The 13,899-nt window shown below is 62.3% G+C and overlaps 1 gene segment (V, D, J or C); it reads left to right on the top strand.

Annotated features, from left to right (window-relative positions):
• Positions 1-9,070: 9,070 nt before the first annotated feature.
• LOC109285496 (immunoglobulin heavy constant epsilon-like) lies at positions 9,071-13,481 on the top strand. The segment is given in 6 exon segments: positions 9,071-9,491; positions 9,796-10,107; positions 10,370-10,702; positions 10,903-11,262; positions 12,996-13,307; positions 13,429-13,481. Coding segments are annotated over 6 exon segments (1,791 nt in total).
• The last annotated feature ends 418 nt before the right edge of the window (positions 13,482-13,899 follow it).

Below are 13,899 nucleotides of genomic sequence, written 5' to 3'. Positions count from 1 at the left end.
TCGCACTCATCCCTGACTGTGCTCCTCCCTCCGCATTGCTACTCCTCGCCTCCCGGGTGCATCCTCTGTTTGCCTGCCAGTGCGCAGGAGGGCCTAGGTCATTCTCTACTGCGGGGCCAGGCAGAGAAACCAGCTCCTCTCTGGGCTGTGTAAAGACAGCGGTGGAGGGGAATGGGCTGGGACGTGGTTTGGACACACAATTTAGTGTTGTGGGTTCATGTTGCAATTCTTTCCTTCCTTCACCAGAAGGCAAGGATTTCATCTGTTGGGGAAGGAGGGGAGGGGATTTGGGATGGTTAAGTCGTATGGCCCAGGGGTTTCCTCGCTCCACAGAGTCCAGACAACCCTACTTGGGCTCCAGGGAAGGGTCATTTTCATGCCCAGTGTCTTTCCCAATACAACTCTGAAATGTAGATAAAGAAGAGTCCGTCCAAAATTATTTGATTTGGTGACTAGGAAGCCTTGAGTGAGATTTAAATCTACAACCTCCGAGCTACGCAGCCCGTAGCAGCATGAAACTCCTTGCTGAGTTTTCTACAGATCCCACGACAGAAGGCGTTGCAATGCAAGGAAATGTGGCCCAGACTCTGTAGGTTTGAATCTTTGCTTTCTTCTACCATCACAGTCTCAGGGAGGAAGAGCAAAGCCATGGGCACCTGGTGCCTCCTGAGTCAGGGGGGCACTTGCCCCCACCCAAGCAGGGGAAGTGTGGGCTCCCTCGTGTCTGATTGCACCGACCTGGAAGCGTCAGCTTGTGCTCCAAAGCAGCAAATCCCCGTGGGGTCGTGGGACAAGAAGGCATGTTTAGAAATGCTCCTAATTCCCCTTGATGTGCCTTAGGGGAAGACCCATTAAGTTGAGGCGTGCATCAATTCATGTGTAGACACACACTTTGGGAGGAAGGGGAAGGCTGGTGTGGGTGCAGCCGTCTGGCTGCCTGGGCGCAGGGACGGGGCTGAGAAGTGGCTTCCCAGAGCTCAACCTTCCCACCAGGCTTGTCTTCACTGGGCCTGTGTCGGGGGGGTTACGGGAGGGTTTCCGGCCATACCCCTCCTTCAGGATGGTTTCAAGTGGTCAAGATGCCAGGGTATTTCCAGCGGGACGTGCTCGAGACTCAAATGCCCGGGGGGGGAAGAGGACGTGAATGGGAAGGGGGACTGGGCGAGTGGAAGGAGCGGGAAGGCTCCCTGGGGGCTGTTGCAGAGGCAGCTTTTCTGAGCTATCATAAACCTTGGCAGAAATGCTTCATTCTTGCAAGAGTTTAGCGTTGCCGGTGGTGCTGCAGGTGGTAGCGGAGCCCCTTCTCTCGTGAGAAATCTCCAGTACTCAGTGTGCAAGACATGGTGGGGGAGCTGGCCCTTGTGCTGGAGTGCCTCGCCTTGGTATTTGGGGAGTACCACCACTACAAGAGCCAGGACAGTATCTGACCATTTCAGGTGGCTGAAGCCAAAACCCGGCCCCATTAAAACCAGCTATAATTAGGTGAGGGCGCTCCTTAGATTTTAGACAACTCCCATAAATGGAGGTAAGTAAGGAAGTGAATAAAGAAATGCAAGGAGAGCATCCTGGACTCGCAGAAGTAGCCAGCCAGCTGGGCAGGACAGCTCTAGTAAGCAAATGCAACTCCCGAGTCTCGTGGCTGAGATGACCATACTAACTCGGAGGCAAAATCCTTGAGTTTTTACACTGATACCAATCTACCTGAAGTCTTCGAAAGCTTTTACTCGGCAAAACTTGAGAAACAAGTTCAGATTTGGCTCATGCCAAATGATGCTGTCCTTCCCTCCCCTCCACAAAGCGAGAGGTTTTGCTCAAATAGGAAAGGGAAGATCGGATGCCGAAATTAGAGCCTGGGCAAGAATTTGATGTGGACTAGCCAAACCTCAGCTGTAATTCTTGGATTAAATTGAGGCTTTCTCCCCAGTGGATTGAGAGCAGTATGACAATGTGTATCATAAGCCATATTTAAACACTGCTGCTGCTGCTACCTGGGTTCTTGCATATTTTCCCTGCATGGAAAGGGGAATTTCTGAGAACTTTGCAGCTAAACCATGCTACGGACTAACCCACTGTATGGTTTTCAGGGCTCAGCCTCACAGCAGCTGGTCCCAAACTGGCGTGGTGCTGTGACCTATATCTAGTTCAGAGTAAGCATCAACGTTCAACTGCTCAGAAAATGTCTCAGGCTGCCATCCCTGATTTGGCTTTTCCCCTCACCCCCATATATGCAAAATATTTGTATTTGTCTTGTCATATATAAGGCTTTAGTGGGGCAATTGTGAGGACACCCTTTCAAGTTTTGGGATCTAAAGTCTTTTATATGTTTTAAAATGAAAGCAGAAATGCTTAAGCAATAAAATTGCCCAGCAGCTGAAGCTTTAAGGAAAACACCAAATGTCATGGCGAATTGTGAGACTGGGCAATAAGTAGGTTGTGATAGTGTCATTTGTCTGACATGAATTCACACTAGTAAAATATATGCTTGTGTCTTTGCAGTGCCATTTGCTGCAAACTGAGGCTGCAAAGCGGCTCATCTGAGGGGGCTGGAGGGAGACCAGTGCAGCCCCTGCAGCTCTGGCAACCCGGCCCCAGGGGCCCACGGCAGCTCTAGGAGCTACAGACATGACCACAACACACACCCCAGACACACTACCAAATTCCTGGACCCATGGGGAACAACCCCCAACCCCTGGATGGATGACTCAGCCTGGAGCACCTGGGTTTGCCCACGGTTGGATTCAGCCGCACGCGGGGATGGCAGCAGGATTCAGGGCAGCGCCGGCTCTCCTCCAGCTCTGATACTTACTGCAGGCACGAGCTTGGATCCCTTTAAAAACCTGGGGTGCATGCTACATTTGGGGGCAGGTGATAGCCAAGATAATATAGCATCCACAGCCCTGGGCATGGGATGCTTGGTGGGTATGTGTCCCCTCCAGCACAGAGCCAGGGAGTGCTGGGACCCTAACCCTCACCTTAATCCTAACCCTCCCTGGCCCTGGAGAAGACGAGGTGCACTTGCAAGGGACAAGAATGGGGGGTGGGGGGCTCTGACCCTCCTCCCCTTCCTCTTCCTCGGGGCAGCCAGAGAGTCCAGACCCCCCACAACACCCACAAAGGCCACGGGGACAAAAAGGTTGAGTACCACTGAGCCCAGAGCCTGGCATGGCCCTGTGTGCCCTGGCAGGGAAGCAGCAGTCTCTGCAGGGCGCTGGGTGCAGCCATGGGGGCACCAAGGCCCCACGTCTGCCCTGGGGCACTGGATCCCCACGCGCCCCTTGCAGGTGGGGCTGTTCCTCCCCGACAAGGCCCAGGTGCTGCCACGTAGGTCTGCTTTTTTCCTCCACCTGCACCTGCTGCCCTTGGAAAGTGAAACCATCGGGGCACAGATCAGCTGCAGGGGCAAGCAGGAAGGGCACGGACACGAATCCATGGGGCTGCGGGGTCTCCTCGTCCTCCTCCTCTACCTCGGGGCAGCCGGTAAGTCCAGCCCCACGTGCCCCTCACAGCCCTGGCACTCGGGGCACGACACAGACGGGTCCATCCCGGCCCCATGGTGGCAGAGCTGGAGCAGAGCCCGGGGGTCCGCAGGCACAGCCCCGGCCCCTCCCCACTGCTGCACCCCTTCCCTCTGCGTCTGCTGTGGGGTCTCACGCCAGAGCCCAGACGGGGGCCCTGTGGCTGGGGGGCCGTGGGCAGCGCTAGTTCAGGGCCAGCTGGGCCGCACTGAATATACAGCCGAGCCACAACAGCTGCCCACGTTCATGGGGACTGTCCAGCTCTGGGCACGTCCGAGGGGAGCAGTGGGGGTCGGGGGCTCCAGTGACCACCGCACCCTAAAGTAGCCAGAGTGCAGCAGGCACCTCCCCCCTCCCCCCCCCAGCACCAGCTCAGGGGTCCGGGGCAGCGCCTCCCCCCATTCAACCGTGCCCCACAGTGCTTCGCAAACACAACACCCCCCGCATGGAGGTGCCACTTGGAGCGGGGCAGCGAGGGCCAGGGTTCCTGGAGGGGCCCCACGGGCCGGGGGGAATTGCCTGGTGGGCGGATGAGCTCCGCGGGCCGTGTTTTGCCCACCCCGGCAGCAGGAGCAGAGCCCCAGCCCAGCCTGGCTGCAGCCAGCACCAGACGCTTAAACCCCCGACACATGTAGCAGCAAGGGAAGGGGGGGGACAACCAGCCCACCCCGAGGCCTGGGAGCCCCCAGTGCAGAGCACAGGCATCGCTGCACCGAGCCCGCCCCGGCCAGCGGCTGTCCATCTCTGCTGAGCCCTCCAGCGCCGGAGCGCCCCCACTCCCCGGCGTCTGGCCCACGGCCGCGCTGCTCCGACACCGAAGATGTGTTCCTGGATCCCCGATCCAAGCTGACTCTGCTGCAGGTTCAAGCCACGGGTCCGCGTGCTCCTCTCGGAGCAATGGGAAGCAGGCGCTTTCCCTCTTCTCCACGGCAGCCCTTCGGTGTCTGAAGGCTGCGCCCACGTCCCCTTGTCAGCACCTTCCCAGCAACCCTGGGCCCAACTCTGAGCAAACCGACACCGCCAGTCCGGACACAGCACAACCCACCCCTGAGCCAGGCATGGGGCAAGCAGGGGGCTCCATCACCGCCCAGTCCCCTTGAGGCTGCCCCCGTGCGTGGCAGGGGCTGGGCACAGATCGTCGGGGCTGGCACAGACCCTGCACCCTGGCACGCAGGCAGACGTCTTTGCAGGGCCCTTGGTGCAGCTCTGGGGGCACCGAGGGTCCGTGTCCTCCCTGGCGCACCTGTCCCCCACCCCCACCCCGCGCTGGTGCTGCCACCCCTTGGAGTCTGCTCCCCTCCTCCCCACCAGAAAGTGAAAGCATCGGAGACTTTGCCCACCTGCACAAGGAAGAAGGATGGACACGCGGACACTGATCCATGGGGCTGGGGGCTCTTCTTGTTCTCCTCTTCCCCCTCCTCTCCCTGGGGGCAGCCGGTAAGTCCAGCCCCACGCACCCCTCACAGCCCCAGGGCTCACGGGATCACGCCATGGATGGATCCCCCCCTGCCTAACTGCCCCAGCTGCCCAGGCAGGGGGCCACAGAGCTGGACCAGAGCCTGGGTGTCCACAGACCCAGCCTGGGCGGTGCCTGGAGCCCCCCGACCGCTCCCCAGCGCTGCACTCCCTTCCCTCTGCCTCTCCTGCGGGGATGTCACACTGGACCTCCAAGGGGGGACTTGGGGCCAGGGAGCTGTGGCCAGCTGGGCCTTGCTGTGTCCATCCCTGCATCAGGGAAGACAGGACAACTGCCCACAGCCACGGGGAACGTCCAGCTCCAGGCACCCCCGAGGGCACCCCATGGGCTGGGGTTGGGGGCTCCAGTGACCACCGCACCCCAAAGCAGCCAGAGCACAGCAGGCACCTGCCCCCCCACCCCTCCGAATCCCAATACCACCTCAGGGGTCCAGGGCAGCATCTCCCCTCGTGTCGCTGCGTACCAGATTTGTCCATCACTTTGGGGTGCGTTCACTTATTAGGGGCACATTTCTGTGGGGTCCCTGTAATTCTGTCAATGTGCTGCTTGTGTCGCTTGTGTTTCTATACGGAGCTGTGTCTCTCCCTTCTGCACGTCCTCAGCCCCAATGGCGCTATCCTGCAGGACTCGGGTTCAGTGGGGCTGGGCTCCTCCAGCCACCGAATCAGTCTCATAGACACACACACACACACACACACACACACACACACACACACACACACACACAGATTAACAGGATCCGCCTGAGCCAGGCTGGGTTATTTAGCAGACTGCCTCATTTTGCCCTTCCTCCAACCCCATCCTGATCACTGAGGACGTGTATTGCTCTTTGATACTCTGATACTATTCAGCACTGACAGGCTAATGCTGTCATATGCCCTGAACTCAGTCCATCAGGGCAACAATAGCACGGGCTAACAGAGCGCAGCTGAGCCAGGCCGCACTATTCAGCACTGACAGGCTGGCACCCTCGTGTGCCTTGAACTCAGTTCACCCCTATTTCAGCAGCACAATCCAAAATGCAGTTAGACACGCATACACACGCACGTGCTACCAGAGTACGTGTGAGCAGGCCGGGTCCAATCAGCACTTTAAGCTGATACCCTTGTCTGCCTCAAAACTCAGCACATCCCAGTCTCTTGTCGCAGTGGTCCTAGCAGTAACTCCCTTGGTGAGCTGAGCCCACCGTAGTTTGGGCATCGCAGGGATCTCTGGCTTAGGTAAAAGCAGCGTTGTTGCAGAGCAGAAGGGGAGGTCAAGGGGAAGGAAGAGCGAATGAGGCTCAGAGAGAGAGGAGAGCAACCAGCTAGACCATAACAGTTATTTATTGCCAGTATATGCACTTATGAGGACACCAGTAGTAACAGTGATACAAGAGAGACAAATACAGCAGTTACAATATTACCTAGTATCCATGAGGTGTTTGGGGAAGTTCACCTCAAGTCTGATTAGCAAAAGTGGGGTTTCAAAAGCTGTGCTGCAGTCAGGGCGTAGAGGTCCGGTTGCCGGAGCCGGGGAGGGAGCTGGGCCTCACCGCTCGGCGCAGCTGGACCCGGTCGCGGTTCCCGGGTGCTGCTGGAGCTGCAGACGGGCAGAGCCCCCGCGCGGTCGGTGCAGGGATCCGGGCAGGGAAGGAGAGGACCTGGTGCAGCTTTTGGATCCAAGCCGCAGGACACAAACCTGAGCCTGGGTCGGGGTTTTGTAGAGAGCTAACCATGGCCCGAGTGAGAACTCGAGGTGTGTTCGTGGGTACAGGGCGGCTCGTGCGCGGGATCATAGGAATGATCACTGCTGGCTGTGGGCAGCACTGCTCTGGGGGAGCTCACAGCACAGACAGGAGGATTCAGTGCTTGGGGAGCAATAAAGGAGTCATCGCTAGAACTGGTCTGATAACTGCTGAGCCGGGTGTGTGTAGACACGGGTTGATAAGTATTTGGAGCAGGGATCCCCCATAGTGCAGTGCTCCCTGCTGCTCTGGTCCCAGCGCTCAGTGCGGTCCTTGCCTTGGACTCTCTGCTCTGCATCCTGGACGGTAACGAAGGAGCTTTCCTGTCACATCTCCCACGTCAATGTGTTGTCCTCCGGCTCCATCCCCCATGTCACTGAGACCAGGGGAGGTGCTTCACTCCTATCGCCCTTGTCTGGAGGGTTCAGATGTGTCTCCCACTGCATCTCCCTTGTCTTTTGTAAATCCTTCTTCTCATCAGTTCTTGTTCAGGTTGTGGCGGTTGAGTGGTAGGCCGGGCTGTGGCCAGTAGCCCGAAACGGCAGGCGGGTACTTTTGACTGATGGAGCGGAATTAGGCACTGAAGCGTATTGGTTGAACAAAGAGATTATTTACTTACGCCGTCGATATATACAGTGTAGGAAGAAGAACTGACTTAGATTACAGTTGCAAACGTGAGCTCTTCGAGTAAGACGAGATGACATGAACCCCTTATCAGGCATGCAGGACACGGGATATGTCGGGACGGTCGGTGACGGGGAGTTGTTGGTGGGTGATCAGTCTGCCAAGTTCACTCCGAGATGTGCGCGGAGTTCTCTGACTTGGGTGGAAACTGCATGAACTTTTATATGGCTACTGAGCCAATTACTAGTCACCAAGTATGAATAATTTATAACCGGCCAATGGTGGTGCGTGTGTTTCCATAAAGTTGGCGGGAACTTTTCACTGCACTGGGGTTTTCTACCGTAGCGGAAAATTCCACTGTGCCGAGAAATTCCGCTGTGTCATAGGCAACAAATCAATGAAATATTCCACTGTGACATAGGCACTCAACTACTGAGTCTTGACACAGGCAAAGGTGGGGAGGTGGGGAGTCCCTTGGGAGTCACACAAGCTGCATCCTGTGCCAGGGTCCCCATCAACACAGAGCTGAGCGGTAACAGGCCGTGCCCCGCACTGTCTCACGCCCGTCTCTGCCCTCCCTGCAGGCTCCCAGCTGCGGGTGATGACGGACCCCTCCTCCCAGGCCCTGCTGGGCGCCGAGGCCCGGCTGCGGTGCCACTTTGATGTCGGGGGGCCAGTGGCCCTGCACTCCCTGCGGGTGACCTGGTCCCTGTGGGACGAGAGTATTGCACAGTACAAAGAGGCTGGGAGCTGGGCCCAGCCCGGAGCCAGGCTGAGGGAGACGGAGCTGGAGAAGGGAGACGCCTCCCTGGTGCTGCCCAGGGTGACGGTGACAGACGAGGGGCTGTACACGTGTGTCGTGGGCTACGGGGCGCAGCAGCAGCAGGGGAGCACCAGCCTGCGCGTGCTCGGTGAGGGCCGGAGAGGGGCCCCGCGTGCGTCCCCGGTGGCCGTGAGCACCGGTGGGAGCCGAGCGCCTCCTGGGAACGACCCGGGCTGGTGCTCAGACCCCCACACCCAGCGCAGGGCCTTCCTCTCTCTCCTCCCAGCTCCCCCGACCATCTCCATCCCACAGCGTGCAGCTGTGGCCGGTGCCGTCACCTCCCTCCTGTGCCACGTGGGGGGCTTCTACCCCGAGACCGTGGACGTGGCGTGGCTGAGGGACGGGCAGGTCCTGAACGGCTCCACCCGCTCCAGCCCCGAAAGAAACCCGGACGGGACCTTCAGCCTCACCCTGACCTACACCTTCACCCCCGACCTGCGCGACGCCGGCAGCGTCTTCGCCTGCCGCGCCCGCCACGCGGCGCTGGGGCAGCCCCTGCACGAGGAGTTCCCCCTGGACGTGGCAGGTGAGTGCGTGCCAGCCCCGGCAGAGACGGGCTGCAGAGGAGCGGCTGGGCCCGGGCTGCCAGGCTGGGCTCTCACCGCCCCTCCCTCCGCTCCTGTCCTGTCCCAGGTGGGGCCTCGCATCGCACCGGCGCCGTGGTCGGAGCATCCCTGGGGCTCGCGGTGGCAGCAGGAGCTGCGGCTGCCACGGCCTTTTACTGCTGGAGGAGGAGGAAAGGTAACGGCGTCGGTGTCGCTGCGCTGAGCCGGGAGAGAGGGCGAGGGGCCGGGCGGGGTGGCACGGAGAGGGCGCAGACGGACGCCCGTCCATAGAGAACGGCACCTGCCCGGGTTTTACCCCCCTCTCGGTGACCCCCTGCCCCTGCCCCAGTCCTGGGCCGGATGCTTCTCCCACATCAGCCCAACCTGACCCCTGCTCCTACCCCAGGTGGGAAACCCCCCTACACCATCTCCGAGGTGCGGGGGCCAGAGCAGTGCCTGCTGGGCCAGGAGGTGACCCTGCGCTGCTGCATGGAGGGGACCTTCCCCGAGGACACGGCCGTGACGTGGGAGCGGGTCCAGGGCGAGGACAGGACGGCCACCGAGCCGCACGGGGACACGGCCGACCCCGAGCGCCTGCCGCTGTTACGCGCCCTGCCCCCGGGCTGGACCGCGACGCAGGAGAGAAGCGCGACCGGCCTCACGGCCTCCCTGACCTTCACCGCCGCGGTGCAGGACGACGGGGCGCGCGTTCGGTGCTGCTTCCACCACGGGGCCAAGCGCATCGGGGAGCAGCGGGAGTCCCGGGAGATCCGGGTGTGGGGTGAGTGCGGCCGGGCTCCCCGGGATGGGGGACAGTTAGGGGAGCTGCCTTGTGGAGCTGGGGGACGGCCCCGAGCCGGCTGGGACGGCAGAGACAGGCCGAGAGGAGCTGGGGACGGGGCAGAGACTCCACTGCTCCCCACGGCTTGGGTGCTGGGGCTGCGGGACCTGCCGCGCGGGGAACACCCCGCAGGGATCCCAGACCCAGCAGCAGCGCGGCAGGGATTTCCCCGGGGATGCCAGGCGGGTACAAGTGCCCCCAGCGCCCCCGCCCCGCGCTCCCTAACGCTCCTGCGTGTCCCCAGCGCGGCCGGAGCTGTCCGGGATCCAGGTGTGGCCGCGCTGGGACCCCCCGGACACGGTGCCGTTCGCCGTCCGCCTGCACAGCTTCTACCCCCGCGGGATCCACCGCATCGCGTGGAGCTGGGACGGGGACGGTGCCGGGAGAGAAGAGCCCCCCGACATCAGCCCCAACCCGGACGGCACCTTCACGGCGACGAGCGTGTGGAGAGTGCCCAGCCGGAGCCTGACCGGCCCGGGGCTGCGAGTGCGAGTGTGTGTGCAGCACGGCCCCGCAGACCCCCCGCTGGAGACAGAGCTGCGCCTGGGGGACGCCGGTGAGGAGGGGGTGCCCGGGGCTCAGGCGGGAGGAGCAGGGATTGCTGCCCCCTCCAGTGAAATGAGCGCTGGGGGGTAATGGTTTGTGTCCCACGACCCACCTGGAAACAGTGATGTGTCGGGGTTGAGCTGGGGCGATGGCAGGAGGTCAGTGGTGGGGGGGTGTTGATCTGTCCTGTCTGAGGGGAGCAGGTCACCCCTGGGGGGTCCAGGCTCATCTCTATGGGCCCTCTCACAATTTCTGGGCGTTTCTTTCCCCAGATCTCCTGAAGCCCCCGGAGGTGTCAGACATCCTCAAGTCAGTGCCTGCAGGGGGGCGAGTCACCCTGAGCTGCCGCATCGCGGGGCATTTCCCGGGGGAGCTGAGCGTGACCTGGCTGCAGAAGCGCTCCGCTGGATCTGTGCCCACGTCCCTGCAGGACTCGGCTGAGCACAGCATCGACCCTGGCACGGCCGTCCTGGCACCGGACGGGAAGAGCTTCCAGCAGGAGACCAGACTCAGCCTCAGACACTCCACATCCCATCGCGTGGACACTGAGTACATCTGCCGGGTGGGACACGTCACCCTGCGGACCCCCGTCGAGAGAAGCAGCGGTGAGCAGCAGGGCACAGGCCAGTCGGCCTTTTGGGGATGAAGTCTGGTGCCAGAGCCCCGCGCTGGGTCCCCGCTGGGCGAGGGGAGCCCACGGCAAAGCCTCCTGGGGACCACGGGCCGAGCCAGCCGGGGCGGTAGGTGAGGGTGTCAGACCCCCAGGCCAGGGCTCACACTGACACAACATTTCCCCGTCTTCCAGGCTGCCGTCCATGCCCTCCACGAATGGGCGAGGTGTCCCGGCCGCAGCTCCTGGTGCCCGGGCAGGCGGTGACCCTGCGGTGCCTGGTATCGGGGTTCTACCCCGGGCAGGTGGCGGTGACCTGGCTGCGCAAGGGAGCAGGAGAGCGGGAGCCCAGGCCCGTGGACGGCTCCGACACCCACAGCATCCACACCCCCGCCCCCAGCCGGGCGCCGGACGGGAAGTCCTACAGCGTGGAGTCCGAGCTGCACTTCACCCCGTCGGGGCCCGAGGACGACGGGGTCGAGTACCAGTGCAGGGTGGAGCATGAGACCCTACAGAAAACAACATCCAAATCCACTGGGCCCCTGCCGCTCCGAGGTAGGGCGTGTGGGCACAGAAACCTCCTGACAACACTGGGCTGCAATAGCCCTGCGTCCCGATGAAGTTGCCCCCTGCTCTGAGCAAAGGTCCCTCTGGACCCACCCCGCTGCCCCCATTCTCCGCCCGTCCAGCCCCTCTCCCTCTCGGCCACCTCCTCTCAGCGGGGTCCCCACAGACAGCGGCTCTCCATGGCCAGGAGCCCAGCTCACCAAATGCAGCCCCTTCCGTCTCAGGCCAAGACGCAGGGTAGAGGCAGGGCCGCAGCGAGGAGTGCTGCTCTGCTGGGCTCAGGTGCTCAGGAGAGGGCGGCAGTGACAGGACCACAACTGGTGCCAACACACGGCCGTGTCCACACAGCGAGATCAGGAGTCGGCGACTGGGCAGGACCGGGGCGCAGGCAGGGATGTGTCTGACACGCACAGGGAGACGTGCAGGGACACAAGGGGTGACGGTCTGGACGGGGTCAGCAGGAAGCTGATAATGGCTGGCACAGAGATGCAGGCTCCTGTTAAGCAGCAGCGAGAGTCCCAGGGGAAAGCTGCTCGTTAGAAGGTGCCAGGGCTGGGTAGTCGGGGCGTTCCCTGGTGCCAGCACTGAGCGCAGCCCCGGCTGTGCGGCAGCAGCCCCAGGCGCAGCCCTACACGGACACACGACAGGGGCACAGCACGGACCAGCAGCAGCAAGTTGCTCTGCGGTGAATCAGGAAACACCTGCGGGAGGTCCTGGAGGCACTGACGGGCAGGGGCAGGGGTAGGGCCAGGGGTATAGAAACACGGGCTTGGTCCAGGAGGGTCATCTGGTCCTGGCGGCTGCAGAGGCAAGAGCTGCAGAGCCAGGGCAATGCCCAGCGCCTGGCTGGCACCGGGGCCGTCTTGGGGAAGGTGCCCAGAGCGCTGGTGCCCGACGGGGAAGGGGAGCTGGGCGAGGGGAAGCCTGGTCGTGCAGCAGGGAGCCCGTGGTTATGTGTGGGCAGCAAAGGGTTCAGTCTGTGCTGCAGCCCGGAGGCTTAGCCCTGGGTTACGGCTTGGATCAGTGGTTTGGGCAAGTCTGAAAGGGAGGAGCTGGGCCCAGACCAGGAATCTTGCCCGAGGCAGGGACCCAGAGAGGGCCGAGGATAAATGGACCAGGGAGAGCGAAGGAGCGGAGGCCAGGACGGGTGTAAAGGCCGGAGGTGGCCTGGTGTTGGGGTGGGGCGGTGTGCCCACCACAGGTGTGCAGTGGGGGCCCGTGTAAGGCATGGGCACGGCTGCACGGGAGGTCGCAGCTGTCATTAGACCTGAGGCTGATCGGTCCCTGGGACGGGGGTGCAGACAGGCCGTGGGGGCCGCACAGCCGGGCCGGGTGGAGACCAACGGGGCCCAGGGAGAGGTGGCTGGTGTCTACAGGACCTGGGTATTACTTTAGGACCCGTTAGCCAGCCCCCCTCCCCATCGAACAAGTACACCACGGCAGAGGAGTGGAAGGGGAGGGCACCCGGGCACTGGAGCAGGGTGCGGGCTGTGGGGCCACCGTGGGCCGTGCCACCCGCCCCTGGAGCCTGAACCTGGTAAGAGCGACGGGCACGCCAGGCTGGGGGATGGAGCCCACGCACGTGGCCGCACAGCTCAGCTCCACGTGACACATCCCTGCCCCGCAACCCCCACATCAGTCTGGCTCTGGGGGGGCAGAGCAGCCACGCTGCCTCCACCTCCCACCACCCGGCTCTCCTAACGCTCCTGCTGTCTCCCCAGTTCAGCCACAACTGTCCCACATCCACGTGTTGCCTGATGGGAAGGCCCCACAGAAAACGCTGTTTGCCGTCCGCATCGAGAACTTCTACCCCCAGCACATCCAGCAGATCCAATGGAAAGTTGATGGAAAAGCCTGGGAAAGGTCCAAGCCTAGCGAGATCATCCCCAACCCGGACGGCACCTTCACGGCAACGAGCGTGTGGAGAGTGCCCAGCCGGAGCCTGACCGGCCCGGGGCTGCGAGTGCGAGTGTCCGTGAAGCACAATCCTGGAGATATCCCAATGGAGAGAGAGCTGTGCCTGGGGGATGCCGGTGAGGAGGGGCTGCCCTGGGTTCAAGCCCCCCCATGGGGTCACTGCACTGAGGGACGGATGGGCTGAGTTTGGTGCTTCCCTGGCAGGCTCCTCACCCCGCTTTCTTCTCCTCTCTTCAGGTCAGTCCGCCCCAACCACGCAGGTTGCAGCACACGAGCCCCCCGCACCCTGACCACAACCAGTGGTGACACCGGCCTCCACCACACAGCCCCGGTCTCTCACCTTGCCTGGGCCTGCCCTGGCCACACGCCTGGCTGGACGGTTTGGTCAGGGCTGGAGCTGCTGTGAGCAGGGGCTGGACGAGAGGGCTCGGGAGGTCCCTTCCTGCCCCACTTCCCCGTGGGGCCGCAACCGGCTCCAGGGACGGTTTTACCCAGCGCTGGGACCCACACGGACACAGGTCAGGAGAGCAGGGCTGAGTGCTGCCCTCGGGACCCCGGAGCCCAGCAGGGCTCAGCCCACGGTCTCAGCGTCCCCGGAGGAGCGTGGGGCGGAGGAGCCCAGGGGGGCCTGTCCGACACCTCCAGCCAGGCCCGGGGTAGGGAGAGGGGCCCGGCGTGACCCCACCACGAGGGACATCTCAGGGTCCG

The sequence above is a fragment of the Alligator mississippiensis genome, chromosome 7 (genome assembly GCF_030867095.1).
Source record: "Alligator mississippiensis isolate rAllMis1 chromosome 7, rAllMis1, whole genome shotgun sequence".
NCBI classification, from domain to species: Eukaryota; Metazoa; Chordata; order Crocodylia; family Alligatoridae; genus Alligator; species Alligator mississippiensis.
Note: the sequence above shows the minus strand (reverse complement) of the source record. Positions and strands in the feature narration are given on the sequence as shown.